The following is a 21989-nucleotide window of genomic DNA, read 5'->3' on the forward strand; positions in this document are numbered from 1 at the left end:
AAGAGGAATGAGAATTAAAGATCTTAATTGCTTCTACGTTTGTATATAAGACTGAAGTTTTCATTGTATTTTGTAAAGTTAAGTCTATGTATGATATGTTTAGTAGTTGATTACAGTACTAGAGATAATCTTCTGGTTTAGACATGAGGTTTCAGGTTTAGAGAATAAAAGAATCCCTTTACCAATGAAGAACAACACTTTTGCAATTTATAATCTTAGGAAATTGCCTGCAGAAGCTGAGAGGTTGGCCTCACAGACAGCATTATATTAGATAGGACTGAAATTCAAATTCTCCTGCATCTGAGGGAAATTCCTGCCTTTTGTTAGATTCTATTCTTATTAAAGAGGCAGCTAAAAGACAAAGGAGAATAAAGAGACTTAGTCTACCCCATAGGAGAAATGGACAAGGGAAACTCAGAACTAGAGAAGAGATGTGACAGAGGTTAGTGATGGTGAGAGGAATGGAGACATATCAGCAGGGAGTGATATCAAGTATAAGAGTAATGCTGCAAAAGCACTCAAATGTCCTGAGGCACTTTTCACCCACTGTATTCTTGCCAAATAAAAAACAACCATATATAACAATTTGCCTATCTACATATGTATGTAGACATACCTATACATACACTATACATATATGTAAAGCACATCAATGGAACCCATTAAAAGAAATTAAAAAAAAAACCAGATTCATTTCCATTACAACTTGTATCAATATTTTGCATATGTGTTGTTTGTTTTCACATATAATTGCTTACTTTTGCTTCCCATTCCATTCCAGCTACTGAGATACCCAAAAGTAATACCACTGTAATGGCTCCAATAATTCTGATATCATTGATTTCATCCACCATGAGTATAGAATGCTCCTATAAAAAGATCATATGTAATAGTAACATTCATTTAATATTAATATGAAAGATTGGCTAGAATGGAGATTAACTTATTTAAAACTCAATGCAAAAAAGCATATTATGAACTTAACACAAAAGATAATAATAAAATATTATTAATGAAACAATTTTATAATGTATTAACCTAGCATAATATCTCTCTATTTTTAACAAACCTCTAAATTTTTCTATGATTTAAATGATTTTTTTTTTTTTCTTTTCTTTTTTCCCTGAGGCTGGGGTTAAGTGACTTGCCCAGGGTCACACAGCTAGGAAGTGTTAAGTGTCTGAGACCAGATTTGAACTTGGGTCCTCCTGAATTCAAGGCTGGTGCCCTATCCACTACACCACCTATCACTGGATAACAAAGTCTCTTGTTCTTGTGTGTGTGTGTGTGTGTGTGTGTGTGTGTGTGCATGCGCGCGTATTTCGAATTTTTTGGATTTGAAAAATAAATTCTTGCTATGTATTCACTTATTACTTCTCACTTTCACATAAGCTGAATGGTGAATTGTAACAGTGAATAATTTTCAAAGATTTAAGAACTCTGATCAATTCAATGAAAAACTATGAATCAAGAAGATCAATGAGAAAGAATATTTTACTTAACTCTTGACATAGAAGTGATAAAATAAACATACAAAATGAGACAGTTTTAGACATGGCCATGCTTTGCATAACTATGCATATGTTACAAGAATTTGTTTCGTTTCCCTGAGAATAGGAGGGCATATGGATGGAGATAAAATAAATGCTTGTTCTTTAAAAAATAATTAATTTAAAAAGTTGAATGTTGAAAACGTGGTTATTATAACTTTCTAGTTGGACAACTAGTTTTCTAGTTGGAATAGGAATTCGCTATAAATAATAACTGAAAAATAAGTATATTCGTAAATAGATGAATGGCCAGCATATGGAAACAATAATATACTTGGATGAATAATATTTTCAGCCTTTGTGAAACTAAAATGTTCTATTTTTTCAAAATGAGAAGTGAGATGACTTGTCAAATTTTAAAAATTAGTATTAAAATCTAAAAGCAATGTTATGCTAGCATTTAAAATAATTAGATATTCTTTAGAATATTATAAACACCAGTATTTATATTTGCTATTACAAAATAATAAAAACTTTAAATATAACAAGGCAATAAAATAAATTAGGAGTATAGTTACAATAGGCAACTGGAAAAGCTGTTCAACTTTATCATTATCATAGCTAACATTTATGTAGTACTTGGTAAAGAAACTGAGGCAGAAAGATTTCAAATTACTTTTTCAGGATGACAAAGCTACTAAGTGTCTAAGGCAGGATTCCAGATCTTACTGACTCCAGTGGAATTCATGTATTATATTACCTAGTTGCCTTCTGCTTGGGAATTCAGATTTTAAATTCCAAAAATTTTAGATTGTAGACAGCGGGTCAACTATTCTATTTAAACTATGATTTGATATAAATAAGAATGAAATCATTACCAAAGAAAACAACTTGAAAACCAAATTACCTTAAGCAACTCTACAACTGTTTCTGCAAATCCAACTACATACATAGCTACTGCCACAGCATTAGCAAAAGCAAAGATTAGTCCTATTGCACCACCAAATTCTGGTCCCAAACTTCGAGATATTAAATAGTATGCTCCTCCTAAAGAGAGAAAAAATAAGTTAGAATGAATGAAAGTAAGTTTATATTTACATAGCATTTCATAGTTTGCTAAAATTTTACATTACAATGAATACACATTGTGCAAATTAGCTGCAATTTTAATAAGTGGTTGTGGAATTAAATGCTTCTTGAAATATCTTTTGATTTTCACCACTCTATATAGTAGGAATTATAAGTGCTATTATAATCCCCGTCTTAAATACAGGGCTCGGAAGTAATGATCATACAACACAGATTTGAAGTCTTTATCTTTGGGGAAACATTTATTCAGAGAAAGAAAACATGTAATTTATTTGATAACAAATTTAAGTAATCAACAATTTTCATAGCCAAGAATTTATCAGAATGTATCCCTCCATTCAATATAAAACTATCCTGCTGAAATTAATTTCCTACTTCCTCTTTTACTATACTTAGTATAAAGAAAAAGAAGCCAATTAAGATTATAAGCTTAATGAAGGGATATATTATAAATAATCTTAAATAAGAGTAAATATAACTTATTCTCCAATAAATAATTAATTTTAGAATCTTATTTTGATAAAGAGTGCATAAGATGTTTGTTATTCAGCTTTCTGAATGCTATTATGTCTTCTGTGCAATTTTAAATTATAGAAATATTTTTAGGTAATTTGACAACCAAATATTAACAAAAGAAATATTAACACAAACAAATCCCATTTCCTTTTCTGAAAAACACTATTTGGAGCACCTGTAAAATGGCTTCTGATGGTGGTTGTGGGGGTTTTTTGCCCATTCATTATTCATTCATTCATTATTAGTTTCTATTTTTCTTTCTTTTTCCCCCCCTGAGGCTGGGGTTAAGTGACTTGCCCAGGGTCACACAGCTAGGAAATGTTAAGTATCTGAGACCAGATTTGAACTTGGGTCCTCCTGAATTCAAGATTGGTGCTCTATCCACTGCGCCACCTAGCTGCCCCTTATTTTTATTTCTTAAGGAAAATCATCACTTGACTAAGTTTGTCCTAACACTTGGCAATAATCAGCAGTTTACAACTCCTTAAAGCTTATCATGATATAAAGCTTTTCTATGCAAAATAGTGAAGTGCCATTTTAAAGAGGGAAAATTAAGCAGCCTTTAACGGCCACATGCACTCTAAGTCAAGGAAATTACTGGCTAATTATCTTCAGTATTATAAAAATTATTCAAATGTTTTACCTGTTATATTTTTTCAATAATCCAACATAATTATTATGATTTCATCATCAAAATTTAAGATATTCAGCAAATAAAAATATCAAGAATTGTGAAGCAAAAGCAAAACAATACAATACTAAAGAAAAAAACGCTCGGTGCTATATCACAGCCCAGGTCCATATACTGTTCTCTCTACCCACTTTAAGATGCATGGAGAGTTTTATTTAAAATACTTAAGACTCCAATGAAACTCTCAAGGTAATCAAGAGGCATAGAGAGGAATAGGTGTGATGGGATACCCTGTTTACAAAGTTAGACTTACTGCTCAAAGAAAAACCCTGATAATTACAGATGTATTGGAGAGAGAAATCAACAGACTTGACATCAGGTTATGCAAAAGATAAAACAGATTGTCAATTTGGTAACTTAACAGGGTTTTTTCCCATGTTAATTTTTAGACACTTATTTGCAACATGAAAATACTGGCATGAGCAAGGGGATTATTACTGTGTTCCAATTCAGTTTATTTACCATTCTTATGTTTTTGTTACAACTTTGACTCGAGTTTTTAATAAAACTTTGTAGAATGATTTTTATTACCTCTAAATAGTGATTATAATATAAGAGGGACAGGGCAGGGGGAGAAAAACATAGTAATATTTAAATTAAATAGGAAAAATTTGATTTAATGTTTTTCTTAGGGTTTTAAATATTAATGATACCAAAATATATGCAATGCACAATAATACCTAACTTTATAGCACTCTGAACTTACAGAGCATTTTATTTACATTATCTCATTTGGTCTTTTTAATAATAACTCGGTGAGTTAAGTGCTGTAGGCATAATCCTCATTTTACAGATGGAAAAACTGTGCTTTAGAGGTGATTTACCCAGGGGACATACATGTGTAATTCAAACTCTGTCTCTTGTGATTCCAAACCCAATCCTCTTTCCCAAGATGTCCCACTGCCTTTTCTAATAACGAGCCTTGAACTTGGCACTAGAAAATCGAGCATGGCACTGCTGTGCAGCTGGGTAACCCTGAAAGTTATTTAGCCCTCTAAATCTCAGCTTTTTTTAGTTATCCTATGTGGGTGACAAACCAGGCTGGTCAGGCAACTTGGTTTATCTTTTGGCTTTGCCTCTTCCCACACTTAGGACTTTAGGCACATCACTTTCTCTTTCTAGGGTTTCAATTTTCTATTTTTGTTTATAAGGATATTCCTTATCCTTATCTGTTATTACAAAATTTATTCTATAATATTTGAAATAGATAATATAAGCTAGAAAATCATTTTTTTTTTTTCCTAAACTAAAATTTTAAAGTAGTATTCAAGAAAACTGGAGGGAGGGTAGGAAAAAAGAGAGATAAGTTATTCCTTACTATTCCTGAATAAGACAATCCATTTCTAGACCCTGGGCATTTTCACTGCCCGTTTTTCATACTTGGAATACTTTCCCTCTTCATTATTGCTTTATGGCTTTTCTGATTCCCTTCAGGTTCTAAGTAAAATCCATTTTCTACAAGAAACTTTTCTTGATCCTCCCTCTCCCTTAATGTTGGTGCTTTGCCTCTATTGATTATTTCCATTTTATCATGTACATATTTTTCTGTACATAATTGTTTCATGTTGTTTATACCATTACATTGATTGTGAGCTCCTTTGGAACAGTGACTATCTTCTGCCTTTCTTTCTATCTCTGATAATTAGTCAAGTTTCTAGTATGTAAGAAGCACTTAATAATGAGTAAATAAAGTTAATTCATCAAAATATATAACTAGGGCAGACATTTCTTAGAAAATGCCACTTAGCTAGCTCTTTTCAGTATCAGTAGGATTTCAATACATAGATATATTTACAAAAAGACAACAGGGAGGGAAGCGAAAAGGGACAAATACAAAGGCTAGCTGAAACCAAAATAGAGTTTCTGAATTAAACTCTGCAGGCAATGGTAAGAAAAAAGGAATCAGTTGCTTCATAGAGATTAATCTGTCATTGGCAGAGGCAGGGGGCAATTAGTTTAAACCCTATTAAAATAATCCTGATAGTAACAATAAGAGCTAGATAGATGGTGCTTTCAGTTTTGCAGAGAGCTTTTCAAATATCTTTTTGGATCCTTATAACAACCCTGGGAGATAAATAACTATTACAGAAGAGAAAATTGAGACAAAGACTTTTTGCTAAATAACTTGCCCAAGGGTATCCAGCTAGTAAGCAGATAAGGTTGGACTTGACCATAGATATTTCTGACTATAGGCCCAGCACTCTACCTACCGTGCCACCTGGCTGCCATGTACAATTGCATAATATTCTGCACAAGTAGTGAAAATCTCACCTTGAATGGTGTCAGTAAGAATAAGAAGGAGAAATTCAGATGAGAGTGATATCACAGATTTGTTAAACATCTCAAAGACTCAAGATGCAAATCAAAAATAAAAGATCTGAATTCTAGTATCATTAGAAGGATAATATAGGACTTAAAATTTGAGTTATTAGAAGAATAATGGAGCATTAACAGAAATTGCTGATATTTATACATTTTGTTGTTTATAATACATTTTAAAATAACTGATCATACATCATATATGAGCTACTATAATAAAATGCACGTGCATTAAGAACTGAGCTATTCAGATTAGAATTATATTCCTTAAAAAAATTATATTCTTTTCTAGTCATCTACCTGTTATTAGATATATATTTCTGTAAAATAAGGTACTTAAATGTTTTGAAATAATGTAATAATAATAATAAGGTATTAATACAATTATTTTGTGAAACCTAGCTGTTATTTTATTAATTAAAAATTTTTTTTTACTCTTATTAATTTTTCAAACTAGATCAGAAACATTCGAAAGAAGAGGATTTTAGTGCAGTTTTCTTAAGAGGCAAATAACTTAGAGAATTTTTTATGTAATTAATGGAAAAGCTGATTTTATTCAAGTTTATTATTAATGTGGAAATAATGTTTGTTAAGCATGTCCTATAATACAAACATGTTTTATTTTAAATAACTTATTTGATATGCACTATTTTGAACTTGATTGCTTGTGTCATCCCAAGTCTATTGCTCTAATTGATGGTAACTTGGTGAATGATTTCTTTTTTTAATGACTTCATTTATGTATTATAGGTCATCTTCTTGCAAAAAAAAACAAAAAAATGTTCTATAACCTATGTTTTTGTGTGAGGATGAAAATCTTTATCTCTGCTCTTCCTAAAGGGTGGGGTGGGAATATTGGATAACTGAATTGGATCAGAATTAATTTAAAACAAATATTATTTAAATTTGGAGTTCTAAAATACTTAATGCTGAATTGGTAAATATAATAAACTTTTAAAAGGTTTGGGTAAAAATTTTGAATGAACAACAAGATCAAATGAATATATTTGTAATTAGGAAGGCTTTGAAAATTCTGCCCTCTGAGGTATTTAAAATGTTTAGTTCTTATTTGGCTATCTTACATATATTAACGTAATGCTTGTGAACAGTGTGAACAAGATAGAAAAAGAATGGGGTACTTGTAATCTAAATTCTAATTAAATTTCAAGTAAATTCTGGCTTCCTACTTTTAGTGTTCTCTTTTTTAGTTGTTACTGATTAAATTAGAACTTCAAGGTTTGAACTGGTTTTCACAACACAAACTTGTTATTGGAATAGTAAATTTTGAGAGTTTGTGCCAACTTGTATTGAGATCTCTTTTGTTAGGGATTCTAGGAGGAACAAATGAGAAATCTCTACAAGTAATTGGAACCAGAATAGAAAATTCAATCTAATCTGTGTCCTTAAGGACAAGATACTTTCCAGACTGCTGCAAGGAAAGATATGCTAAGAACCAGATGACTGCATGGGATGTATGAGATCCAGGATGAATTGAATTGACTGAATGGATATTGGAAAAGATTACTAAGTTGCAGGGAGACTTAATGTCTGTTATTATTGATATCTATTATTGCACCCCCTCTTTTGCTTTTATTTTCTATATCTAGATAATAAGTAAGTTCTTTTGAATAACTTGATGATGTTTTTCTCCCTTCAAATTAGTCCCTAATTTCTTACTATGGCTTGTATTGTGTTCTGTTAATTGTTCTGATCCTTCTGATCACTTTGTAATTGGGGCTATCTCAGGGAGTATCAAACACTACTGTTTTACTCAATGTGTTCCTTATGGTCATCAATGTACCCAGCAGTCACCTTTGAACAACAAGGGGGGAATGTTGAGGACTATTAAGGGATTCCTCGAACTTGTTTTTTTGAGTTGTCATATATTCCAGAAATACTGGACCCAGAACATGTGTCCTGAATGTGTCAATTATGAAATCCTACCCTGTCTTCCTCCTATCATTCCCATTGATATAATTTGTTATTTGTACCCCAAACCAGAATCTTTGTGTGTTCTTGGGAGTAAAGACAGATGCCAGTCAGTCTGTGCCAGGCTGGGAAATTTGCTTGTGCAGTTGGGTCCCTGTAGATATGCATACCATCCTCCCTTCATATTTCTAGAAGATCTAAGAGAACAATGTGGCTTTTGGTATCACCTAGCTTCTTCTTTTCAAAATGGATTTCGTCCTTTTCCCACCTTTAGTGCACTTTTCTCCTCATGCCATGACCCTTTAGATCGAGTTTTATTTCCTCTTCCTCCCTTAGTTCGCTGTCATAAATATGCAAACTTTCATATGAACTGTGACCTCTCTGGATTCCATATGCATGCTCATTTTTCTTATAATAAACCTAGTTTTCACATAAGTTTCATGAAGTTGTGATTGATTGTTCCAATGAGGAAAGCAATTGAAAAAATTTAGGTAAGAATTTGAAAAGGCTGAAAACTTGTAAATGGAGAAAAGAAGTTCATCCTGGATAAGTAGAAGTTAGATTGAGGAGATTGCTTAAGTATCCTTGACAACTAAACAAATCCTTTAAAATTAAGACAACTTTTGGGGGCAGCTAATTGGCGCAGTGGATAGAGCACCAGCCTTGAATTCAGGAGGACCCGAGTACAAATCTGGTCTCAGACACATAACACTTCCTAGCTATGTGACCCTGGGCAAGTCACTTAACCCCAGCTTCAGGAAAAAAAAAAGAAAAAAAAAAACAAACTTTGATATTCCTTGATCAGGAATCTGGTTTGGAGTTCTTCCATCATTTCTGAAATACTATCAACTTTTGAAATCAAAATGAATATAATGATATTTTAAAACCATGCAATTACTCCAAGTCATGACAGCACGATACTTTATCTCTTGACTACTCATTGTTACAGGCTGTCTCCCCCAAACATGAAAGTCTTTCTTTTTCTTCATCTCTCTTTCCTAAACACTCTGGCTTCCTTCAAATCTTAATTACAAAAAGACTTCCTAATCTCAGTGCCTTCCCCCTGGAAAATCTTCAATATATGCTGTATAGATTTAATTTGTATATGGTTGTTTGCATGTTGTCTCACCTCCACCCCATTAGACAGAGTTGCATGTGAGGTCTTTTTAAAAGAGACATTAATTGAATTGCATTTGTTCAGGTGAAAGGTGATGAGGGCTGACTTATGAAGTGGGTAGGTATGTGAGAAAAAAGGGGGATTTATGCTAGAGATATTGTAGAAGAAAAAAAAAAGACAACATCTGGAAACTGATTGGATAAGTAGTGTACGCAAGGGGAGTTAATAAAGAAGTTCAAAAGAGGACAGAGTTTAGAAAGAAAGATGAGGGGTTTTTTTGGACTACACAATGAGTCTAGTAAGCTAGATTCTAGGGATTAAAACCAAAATCAAACAATTGCTGTCCTCAAGGAGCTTATAATCTCTTGGGGAAAGGGGAACAACATATAAAATTAATACAAAATACATACTTAGTTTCATGAGAACAACTAAGACAATGGAAATATTTCAAGGAATCACATGAGTATTAAAAATTCAAAATGAAATATGATTTAAAATGCTTTGCTTAAACACAGAATTTGGAGAAAAAACCCCACATAATAGATAGAAGAAATCATATCAAATGATACTATAACCTTCCCATCACAAATGGGAACAACACAACAAAGTCCTAGTCAATTTTATTTAGCAAAATAAATGATTTATATGACATACTATTGAAAAGACTTTCATTTTTGTTATGCAAATTGATACTTAACAGATTCTCTGTTAATCACTTCTACTGAATTTTTACATAGCCAGACACTTTTGAAAAATGTATTGAGTCCTTTGAATTAAAAATAAAAACAAACAGTCCAAAAGAAAAACTCTACTGGGGAAACACTTCCTTTAATAGTTTTTTTCTGTCTACATTGCCCATTATAATATAAAATGATACTATAATTTCTTTGTAACACTGAATATGAAGATTCTATGTCTACATCAGATCAAAGGGACAAGATAGCCAAATAAACAGATGCCGCTCTAGATCTGTCATTTCCTTTATATTATTCAGTGGTATCCCACCAGGAATCAAAGAAAACTGGTGGTGATAATTACTTCTTTTCTACCACTGTTATTTCTAGAGGGTTTATAAACAAATTTAACCAAATCCTAATTTAAGCATTTCCAGTGTTCTTTTCTTCTTCAGTGAAGATTTCCTAAACTTGCTCTACAATCTCTTTTCCTCTCAATTTCCTAATGACAAAATGAGTGTAAAATCCAAATGAACATGATTTAAACACTTAAAATGTCCTTCATCTTTCACCTACCCAAAGTCTATCCAACTAGTTAGGACTGCTCCCAACCCCCACTCCTCCAACCCCCACCACAAAGAAGGAATACTGACAATTCATTCAATAAACCTTATTAAGTGGCAACTGTGAGGCAGGCACAAAGACCAAAAACAAAAAACAAAACAAAACAAAACAAAAAAAAAAAAAAAAAAAACCAGTCCTGGCTTTCATATTCCATTGGGTACTGGGGGAGGAGAAGATATATGATTGTTGCATAAATAGTTAAAATCAAAATAATAACTGACCATTTATTAGGTCTCTGAAACCAAAGGAATTAGGTCTATCCTGTGTTTACTCTTATCAACACAATTAAGGAATGATACATTCAAAAGTGGCTTAAGTATGCTCATTATAGCTTGATATAATTGTAAAAGATTCATCATCTTTTATTTACTGCAATTTGAAACCTCATGAACCCTATTCCTTTAACCCTACCTCCAGATGCTTAACCCAAGATCTCTTAGCATCTGTCTGCAAAAATCTGGATATGGCTAATTATTAGGACTGATAAGTGTTTGTCCTTGCCCTTGGCCTTGCAGAATCAGAACAGGTATTAGGATTCAAGAGGCAATGAGGTGGTAAGAGGATTTGCATGCTCAATTACCTTTGCTTACCAAAATGATTTATAGATTATCGATAAATTCCATAACTGGATCAACTCAGTGTGAGAGTCTATATCCTGTAATTCCAGATTTGACTGCTAACCAGCTTTCAAGTCTAGTTCACATCCTGCTTTATATGAAAAGGCTGAGTTAACCACCTTATAGCTGAACAAGAATCTTTTCTACATCTTAAACAGTGGTTTATTCAGTTTTTGAGTAATTGGAAAACTGTTGTTCAGTCATTTCAAGTTGTGTCGGACTCTTCATGACCCCATCTGGCATTTTTTTTGGCAAAGATAATGGAGTAGTTTACCATTTCTTTGTACCGGAGGAACAGAGGCAAACACTATCTAACAATATATGTCTGAGGCCAGATCTGAACTATCCACTTATCCCCTGGGCCAACTAGCTGCTTGGAAAATGTATTTACCAAAATTTATCAGCACAACTCAACTGGCTCTTAACATGCTGCCTTAGTATATTTCCATAGCTCAATATCTTTCTGTTTTCAAGTAGGTAGTGTTCACAATGAAAGTTGGGACTCTCCCTTGTATTTCTTTATAGTCTTATAAATGCTCAAAAATCACTGATCTAGCAATAAAATAATTAGGCTAATAAAGTTCTGGTGAGTCTGAAATTGTTTGTTAATTATTTTATGTGTTACCTTTAATTTATTATTATTCAGTTACTTTAGTAGTGTTGACTCTTTTGGGGTTTTCCTGATAGAGACACAGGAGTAATTTGTCATTTCCTTCTGCTCATTTTACAGATGAGGAAATGAAGGTAAACAGGGTTAAATGACATGCCCAAGGTCATACAGCTAGTATGTATCTGAGGCCAGATTGACTCTAGGCCCAGCACCTTACCTACCTACTGTGTCACTTAAGTAACATTTCTAAATATTAAAATGTGATCTTATAGCTCTTTTAAAAATCTTAATATTTTCTCCGATTCAAGTTTATTGTGATTGATTATATAAATCCAATTAGTTGGAATCTAAAAGGCAAAAGTGGAGTAAACTATAAATACAATAATGGGTTTATAGTGCTTTTGTCTTGTGGGAAGAGCTAAATTTATATGCATTATTCAAAATGAAAAAAAAAACATATTCTATAATATAAACATTAAAACAGAAAAAAGTTCATCAAATTTTAAGGAACACTACCAAAATTTAAGTTTAATAGCAGAAGTCTTCTGACATACCCTGCCTCCAACATAAAACAATCATTTTAGAGAAGCAATATATTAGAAAATATCCAGTAGCTATTTCCTTTTAAAATATGTAATAGCAATTTAAAAATTTAAGATTATAAAATGATTAGAATATAACTTTAACTTATTTTTAAAAGGTGGGGTTTTTTTTGTTCGTTTTATTTTATTTTGTTTTGCTGAGGCAACTGGAGTTAAGTGACTTGCCCAAATCACACAGCTAGGAAGTGTTAAGTGTATGAGGCCAAATTTGAACTCAAGTCCTCCTGATTTCAGGGCTGGTGCTCTATCCACTGAGCCATGTACTGCCCCTAAAACGTAGTTTTTAAAACAAGTATTTTTATAGTGATCTAAAAGACTAGGAAAAAGAGTGAACTTTAAAAGATAAACTTTACCTCCTCTTACAAATCCATTGGTAGCTATTGCTGAAGTAGACAATCCTGTGATGGTTGTGACAACAGTGGCCATCGCTATAACAAGAACTGACAGACCTTAAAAAAAGAAAGTTGTTTTAAAGCACAGAAAACATTTAAAAACTATACTTCCAGGTGATTATATCTAGAATTTTGTATCTGTGAGCTGATTAGATGCAAATGTGGTACAGTTGAAAGAGAGCTAGTCCTATAGTTTGTCCAAGTCAATATCAGCCTTTTCTGATCTTTCTAAATCATTTTGGACAAGTTACAAACTGAATGCCAGTTTCGGTCAACTGTAAAATGAAGAAACCTGTGCTTGCTTCACCTATTTCATAGGATTGTCTATAGGGAAAGTAGTTCATAAATCATAGAACTGTATAAATACACACAGATGATTAAAGCCTCTAATTTATTTCATAACTAAAAATGTATTTTTTAAAAAATACCCTCATGAGAATGAAGATTATCAGAGGATCACTAATGAAACACTGATACAAAGGAAAACACTATTCAAAAAGTCTGTTTTTCTTTTTTAATCTTATGTCACAAAAGTCAAAACAAAGTACAGTTGAACACACACCACCATTCTTTCACAATATCTAAAGAATTCCCAATTAAATAAAACAGCATAAAGGTATACCTACCTATACCAGCCTGACCCACAATCCATGACAGCCTGATGAAGAGCATCACACCCCAAATGTTTAACATACATCGTACCTGGGAAAGGAGTAACATACAGATAGGATCTAAAATATAGTGAAAAACTAATAGCCAATGGCAGTTTCATAATCAGTTGCTATAAAGCTATTCTTTAAATGAAAAGATTAAACATAATGCAATAAAAGCTTAGTACAGATAAAAAGGAAAAATCTCAGAATCTAAGAAATAAAAACAAAAGACAAATGCCTATCACAAATGTCTGTCACTAATAGAGGCCATAAGTAAAAAAAAAAAATATTATAAACATTTTGAAGATCTTTATGGTAAAAGGGGTACTGTTTTTCCCTTTCTAAAAATGTTCAAATTATATTTTTCTTATTCCTTTACCTTGTACAGATTTTAACTTCTATAGACTACCTCACCACTGTCTGTTTTTCAAACATAAGATTATAAACCTCTGACATAATTCTTTTCAAGAAGTTTTTAAAAAATGATTTTTGAAGCCATCCTAAGATACAGGGGTAGGTAAAATAATACTAGCTAGTACACATTCTTATCCACCCTGGTTCCCAAAGTCACAGAATCTGAAAGCAGAAGGGACCACATCTATTTGTCCTATTCACAGAGGTCCTCCCATTATTAAGATACTTCAGAAATGGACATTCAGGTTTGTCTTCAAAACACCCAATAAGCAGGAAACCACCATTTTTTAAGGCAGCCTTTTCCACTTTGGAGTTCAGTGTTAGGAAGTTGCTCCTAATATAAAGCCTAAATTTGTCTCTAAAACTTCTCACAGTTCTCTTGCACCAAACAAACAATCTAACATATCTAACATATTGAGATCTCTTCAAATATCTGAAGACAGCTAACCATCCCCATCTTCCTTTCTGCAATCTTCTTTTCTTTAGGTTAAACATGTCCAGTTCTTTTAACCAATTCTCATATGATAGAGACTTAAGATGCTTAAATGGACCTATAAATACTGGGAAATGAGTGTAAACTGTGAGTATTGTTTTTTGTTTTGTTTTTCTTCCCAGATTATTTTTACCTTCCAAATACAATCCTTTCTTTGCAACAACAACAACAAAATTGGGTTCTGCACATATATATTGTACTTAGGATATACTATAAGATATTTAATATGTATGGGAATGCCTGCCATCTAGGGGAGGGGGTGGAGGGAAGGAGGGGAAAAATTCGGAACAGAAGGGAGTACACAAGGGATAATGTTGTTTAAAAACAAACAAACAAAAAAAAAACACAATTACTTATGCATATGTACTGTCAAAGAAAATGTTATAATTACAAAAATTAATAAAAAAGAAAAAAAGAAAAAAAATAAATGGACCTATAGGCCCCCATTGTGTATACTCTCCAGCTTACTAGTGTATTTTTCTTAAACTTTGGAAACCAGAACTGAGCACAGATGAGAGCTGATGACAGAAAAGTTCAGTGAGACTATCACCTTCCTATTTCCAGAAGCTACACCCCAAGGTCATAGTCAGCTTTCTGGGATATCATAGCACTGTCAACTCATATTGAGTTTGCAATTGCAATCCTCTAAAATATCCAACCTTTTTTTTTTTTTTTTTTTAAAACAACAATGGGTATCCAATCATGCTTATATTTGTGAAATTGATCTTTTTACCCAAATATAAGGACCTACATATGACTCTATTAAAATTCCCTTTATTAGATTCAGTCCAACAATGTAAAAACTGTAAAAATCATTCTGGATTCAAGTTCTTTCACCTACTATGATAGTCATCTCTCTCAGCCTTGTGTCTGGATCGGTAAATTTGATGAGCATGTCATCTTTAGCTTTATCCATGTCACTAATAAAAAGGGTAAATAGAATGAGTCTAAACACAGATCCCAGATTACCCCACTAACAATTCCTTCCAAAATGGCATAAAGCCATCTCATTAATAAATCCTGAAGGTACAAAGAAAAAAAAAATGAAACTATTAGTGCTCTACTATGGAGAGCATAACATGTACACAGAGAGGTAAGTAAACAATACAAAATTATATAAAGCTATTTCAAAGGACAGAAAATACTAAACTACTAACTGTGTAAGGTGGGAATCAGTTAAAGTCCATGGAGGGAAGCAAGAGTTTTAGACATTGAAGACAAACTGAGAAAAGAGAAGGAGGCAGAAGATGCAATGTTACAACTTGGCAGGCCATTTGGCCAAAATGAAGTCATATGAAATATGACTGCAAAAGCAGGTGAAAGTACTAGAAAGGATAGCTTTTAATGTCAGACTGAGGGCATGAAATGTGACTAAGGCCATAAGCTGGTACACTGAATGAATGAATTATTTTTTTTTACTTCTGACCTAGATTTGTGATTTCATTGATGTGGGGAACTCCCCAGTGTGTCAATTCCCTTCATCTGATGGTATATCAGTAACCATTTAGAATTTACAATCTTGAAGTGTTGCCTGGGACTAAGAGAGAGGCTAAGTGCTTGTCCCAACTAATATGTTTGAAGAATACTTATCTTAAGTCTTCCTGACCTTTTATTAAATTATACCACCTCTTAGCTGCACAAAAAGTAGCCACTTAAGAAACACTGGATGAACTGATTACCTTAGTGATAGAAACATTTATTTGGTCTCATTACATTTTAATAACAGAAATAGAAAAGATTGCCTGGGTACAACTTGATATGGTCTTTTCCTAAAGGATTCAAAAGAAAACTAAATTGGGAAAAACACTGAACTTCCTTAAGAAACCGTGATATACATATATAATGTTCTAGAATAACTAAAATTCAACTTTGGATAGCTGGATGAAAATTTAACTGTGTTAAATTCTGGAAACATAAAAATATAATAAAATAGCCCATGTGAAGAAGAAGCTTATATCCTACTGATGAAATACAATAGGTATGCAAAAAAGTAAGTAAAAATACTGTACACATAATTATAAAGTAATACAAAAAAAACTTCAATAGAAAAAGAATAATAACTAGAAGGAATCAAGAAAACTCTCACAGAAGAAAGTAGCATTTAAAGTGAACCCTGTGGGAAACTACCATGCTAAATATAAAATTGTTTATATACTTACTAAAACACCCTTTATCCAGCCAAACTTCACCACACCTTTACTTTCTGCAGTGTATGTGACTACAGCTTCTCTGGTTGGAGTACCTTCTTCTCCATTTGCAAAGCCATCCTCAAAAGGTTCCTGGTTAGACAAAAAGAAAAAAATTGTGATTTGTGGTTTAATTCAAGAATTTTTTTTTCAAAATTAGAAAGAGAATTTAATTGTGAATCAAGACCACATATTTTAAAGTAAAAAAAAAAAATAACTAGCAGAGAGCAACCTTATGACAATGCCTCAAAGATGCTCCACAAATTTGTTAATGAATGGATGGACTTAGTGTTTTTTAAAAACACTTTGAAAAGATTAATGATACAAAGTCATATTAAAAGAAAGCATCTCAGTTATTTTAAAAATGACAAAAAAAAACCAAAAAAATGACAAAAAGTCTATTTTTTCACTTATTATTATTTTTACCCAATAAGAATCTGATATATCAGAGTAATATCTGCCTATATCTAGGTTAGTTAATTCAAAAAGTTCATTTTCCTTTTTCTAATCACTCCTTTGGCGAGCTCATCTAATCTAATCAACCATGTTTAAACAGATGTTTTTTAAATGTATATCCCTAATACTTTACATGTGACCTGTACTTGGATCCACATCCAATCCTGAAAATTTTCTCCTGCTAAAATGTTAAGTTCTCTTACTCCTCCTCCTTCCCCAACTGGCATGCATGTATTGTTAGCATACATGTGCTCTTCCTCATTACATACCAGGCACACTTTTTCCCTAAGATTTTCAAAAATTTATAAATTTGTCTCTTATTCCCTCTGGCAATTGATTAAATTCTGTCAAAGTTTCTGGGTCCTAGATACATCAGACTGCAGAATTCTGCCTGTGAATCTACTCCCATTTATAGCAGCCCTTGATAACAAAAGAAGAGAACTGAAATCAATCCCAAAATGTTACTGCTAAATCTTAGGGAAAAGATGATTTGGCATGCCTCAGAGCATTGTATAGAACCAACTGAAGTCTATGAAAGCTGATTTGTACTTGAAGTCATGAAAATACGAGTCCAACATTCAATAGGCAAGTTAAGTCATGCTTGATTGAACATGGTCTATATCTAAACTCTCAATACTGAACATCTCAACCATCTCCCTCCTCATCTAACAGATAATATCATATATATTATAGAAGAAAAAAGAAATTTAAAGTTTCAAAAATCCTAATGTCCAAGACATTCAAACCCCAAAAGACCAAATTATCTTACTCCAACTATGTCCTGAGATTGTTTTATTTTTTCTTGGTTTAAGCCCTTTAAAGGAAGAGCAAAAAGTAGAAGTAAAAAGCCTTAATACTTTACTTGTAAACAACTATCAATATGTAAAATACAGAAGTTCAGTCTAGAATATTTATTTTATAAAAGCATAGTTTTAAATTCTTCAAATTCCAGATTCCAAAAGATTACATCTAAGTCAAATTATACTAACTTGACTAGACTTTAATAATACCATGGCTAAGGCAGTTTAAGAAAATTGCTGTTTTTTTAAGAAAATCTTTTATTTTCATAGCTTTCTGTAAAGTGATAAAATAAGGAGTTCTACTTTTTAAATTCTCAAATGCAAATATTAGTATAGTCAGAGAATGAGTTGTTTTAAATAGCTTTAATTCCACAAAAACTTTGTTAATTCTTTTGGCTATCAATCTTTCAAAAACATATTACATACTTTTCCATCTTCTTACAGTAAACAAAATTTAAACTTTTTTTTTCTCTTGATAACAAATCATGATTAGGTAACTCAACAATAATAATTTTTTAAAAAATTCTTATATTATACTAGAACAGCAGTATCATTCTGAATTCAGTTATGCCAAACTGAGCCCAATAATCCCAAAACACGGTGTTTTGAGTTATGACTGTTTTTAAATTCACATGTTCCTTATATATCCTGCTATCAGTTCTCCCTGGGAAGCGATCAGTACACTGTTGGCAGGTCATTTTTCCTATTTTATGTGCCTCTCAGGGGTTTATACATCATACATTTCCAAATTATATAAAAAGAAAGTTTAAGAGTTAAAATGTTTGTCTTTCTAGCAAAGTTCCTAAGCCTTTTCAGAGCATGGACTTTCACATTCATTCCCCTCTCCACTTTCCTAGTTCTTACCTCTATTTGAGATAAAATGGTCAACCAGGTGATTCATAGATAGGTAAAATAAATGAAAAGATCTTAAAGCCAAAGTCTTATACAGATATTTGAAGGGACATTTAGGCTTCAAATGTTGGTTTATATACCAGTAAATCTGTCTTGACAATTCAAACCACATAATACGATTGTTCTGAAGAAGAGATTGGATCAAAATAATTTTGATTTATAAATTCATAGCTGAAGTTGATGACTTTTCCATTATTAAATACTGCTATGCTATGATTAGTACTTCTTATTTTGTTATGTATTAATATATAAGATCATCCAAAATAGTTCATATCTGCTCCAACTCCACAATAAACAGATTTTTGGATATTTACCTCGTACATCTAAGAAAAGAAAATCAAGGCATATGTAAAGATTTACTAATAGACTACTGTTGTCAGTGCTTACCACATAAGTGGATGCCTTTTTAGCAATGCAGAAACAACAAGAAGGCGTTCTAAAATTTCTGTGGGTGTATGCTGGAATTACATTTCTGAGTTTAAGATCTGCAAGTAACCTTAAATTTGACTGTCACCTTTCTGTATGGAAAATAGTTCACTTAATAAAATTTATTTTTCTTCTATAATTCATAAAATGAATATTTTAAAAATCATATTCCTCCTACAAAAATAAAAATCAAAATTTCTCACAATTTTCTGCAAGTAGAATATGAATGAAGAAAACAATACAAAAAAGTTTATCCAAACTAAAGTAAGTCTAAAAATCTTTTTTTTTTTTTTTAATTTTCCAGTTTCCCATGAAGACTTCTTTGATTCCTTTCTTTTCATTCCAGATGTTCAGAAGTAAGAGTGCTGGCATCTCTTACCAGAGTTAAAAAAATTAAGTATTAAGGGTCTGGAAAGCTTTGAATTGGGTTTCAAAAGATGAGCAGGAATTTAAAAAGGTGTAAGAAGGTAGAGGAGCATTCCAAGCACCAAGACTTTATCTGAGGAGAAAGAAGCATAGAAGCCCAAGAATGCATGGCCCATTCAGAACAGAATCCAAACAGAAATCAGTTTCCATAAGTATGAAGTGATGAAGGTCTACAGGAGAGTGGTCAGCGTCAGAGGAGAGAAAATATACTGCAAAGGGGAAAATACCAGGCCTTGTCAATGGACTGACTTTATGTGGGGGAATGCAGTTATTTTCATATAGTGAGGAGTAGAGGAGAACACCTAGACTGTAAAGCCCAGGGAAGAGAGTAGTATTATACCCCACAGTAATGGGGAAAGGAAATAAGAGGAAAGATAATGAGTTCTGTTTTTGATGTGCTGCATTTAAGAAGTCTACTAGACATCCAGTTCAACATGTCTGAAAGACAGTTTGAAAATGGAGGTTTACTGATTTAGCAGAAGAGAAGGATGGGTGGGATGTAAAATTGTTGGCATACAGATGGTAATTAAATCCACTGGAATTGATAAGATCATCAAAGGAGGTAGTATAGAGAGAAGAGGGAAGATTTCCTGAGGAATACCTAAATCAGAGAGGTTAATCTGTAGAGGATACAGCAAAAGAAACCAAGAAAGAACAGATAGGTAAGAAGAAAACCATGAAAGAGTGATATCTGAAAACAGAAAATTATCAAGGAGAAGAGGGTGATCAATAATATCAAAGGTTGCAGAAAGGCTGAGAAGAATGAGGGCTGAGAAAAGGCTATTGAATTTGGCACATTCAATCTCCCTCGAGGATGTGAGGTCCTAAAGATTTTAATGGATTGGATTCTTAATTAGGCTACAGTTTACTATGCAGTTAAACATGGCATGCATTGTCAAAATGAAAAGCTACATTTGTTTCCATGCATTGCTAGTTAAGAATGGACTCCTCCAAATTTTTTAAAGGATTCCAAAGTTGTTAGATTTCATATATAAATAGTATTTCAAAATGTCTTATTAACCCCACAGTAAAAAAAAAGAAACATAAGAAACTTAGCATGTTGGCAAATATATGACCCAAAAAGAGAGATCACTTTTACAATATGAAAAGCCATAAATAGATTTGTCTGAACAGTAGAAAGATAATACTAAATATTAAAAGCAGGAGAAAGGTGTCCAGCCTTTTGAGTAGAACCTCTACAAAGTATTTATGGAAGAATAATACAGAGATGAACTCCATAATATGAGTCTCAGGAGCAGCAACCTACATCAGTGGGGAACTAACTAACCACAAGCATGAAATAAATGACTCCACCAAATCTCACAAAAAGCCTTTTCCTACCAAACAATTTAAATTCCTCTGAATTATTCAGATCATCATATTTCTCACTTTTATATCCAAAGGAGGAAAGGAAATTGTTAGTGAGCTACAACTGTGGCCTTTTGCTTTAAAGAAAAGTTAAGAAGACAAATAATTATCAAGCGTCTAGGGGTTTCAGTAATTGAGCTTCAAATTATCAGCCAGCAAAATGAAGGAAAAATTTTTAAATAATGCTGGAAAATGACAAACAAAAAATTTTCCCTAAAATTTAAAGTCTTTGTTGTTTATTTAATAATCAAAACTACCACCATTATTAATACTGACATTCATATAGCACTTCATATCTTATTTGGAAATCACAACAACTCTGAAGTATTACTACTTTAAGTTAAGAATAAGGATACTGAAACAGGGATGTGTACAAACCAAATAACCTTGACTCTAAATCAGCTTCTGGTTCTGAGATTGGCACTTTATCTATTAGGTTAAAATAAAATGCTTTTTAAGTAGATAATCCTTCAAGCTCTCTTTTTACCTTCTGTCCATATGTTTGAATACTGAAACAGAAAGGCTACATGATCTGATTTTAAGCAAAACCAAATAGATAATCATAACCATAATCTGTGATCATAATCTGTGCATCTTCTCTGCAGGAATCTCTGAGTCTATGTTTCTATATTATTTTTGGAAATCATACTCTTAAACTGGAGATCATTTTTACATGGTTAATAATTAGGTTGAACATTTCTTTAAAAGTTCACATAGCCAGTATCATTAAGTATTTTTAAGCAAATGTGTTTTTCTTAGCAAGTGAGGTTCAATCCACTGTAACGGTGTATTGGCTAAATAAATACTCAATATCCTGAAAACCATGGGTTAGGAAAGAAAGTAAAATTAGAACTCAATTCCTATCTTCTTTTCCTTTTCAGACATGCTGACTCATTAGACTGATACCATAACTCAGCTGCCTTCATTTCTCTACCATGCCAACCCTCTTCTCCCACTGATGATACCTTCTGCTGATATCCATTTGGTCGCTAACCATGCTTTATTCCCTTCTAGTTATGCTCAGACTTCACAGACTTTCTCAGCAGGGTCATCATTTCTCCAGTCCTCCTTTTTTGCATTCTTTTATATTTTGTCTTCCTGTTAGAACAGAAATTCCTTGAGGGTAGGAACTGCCTTTTAATAGTATTCACAGTACCTCTAGATAGTCTCTTCTCTCTAAGTTTT

General features: G+C 32.5%; 1 protein-coding gene across 2 annotated transcripts in view; it reads right to left on the minus strand.

The window, feature by feature from the left end:
- The window catches only part of LOC141550622 (solute carrier family 12 member 2), a 106961-nt gene that overhangs the window by 51875 nt on the left and 33097 nt on the right, over window positions 1-21989 (minus strand). For both annotated transcript variants that reach the window (XM_074281450.1, XM_074281449.1), the window contains exons 2-6: window positions 16390-16509; window positions 13297-13372; window positions 12632-12727; window positions 2398-2537; window positions 759-869 (exon numbers count right to left, since the gene is read on the minus strand). In XM_074281450.1, coding sequence (XP_074137551.1) covers window positions 759-869; window positions 2398-2537; window positions 12632-12727; window positions 13297-13372; window positions 16390-16509 — 543 coding nt within the window. The remainder of the gene's footprint in view (window positions 1-758; window positions 870-2397; window positions 2538-12631; window positions 12728-13296; window positions 13373-16389; window positions 16510-21989) is intronic.

The sequence above is a fragment of the Sminthopsis crassicaudata genome, chromosome 1 (genome assembly GCF_048593235.1).
Source record: "Sminthopsis crassicaudata isolate SCR6 chromosome 1, ASM4859323v1, whole genome shotgun sequence".
Classification (NCBI taxonomy): domain Eukaryota; kingdom Metazoa; phylum Chordata; class Mammalia; order Dasyuromorphia; family Dasyuridae; genus Sminthopsis; species Sminthopsis crassicaudata.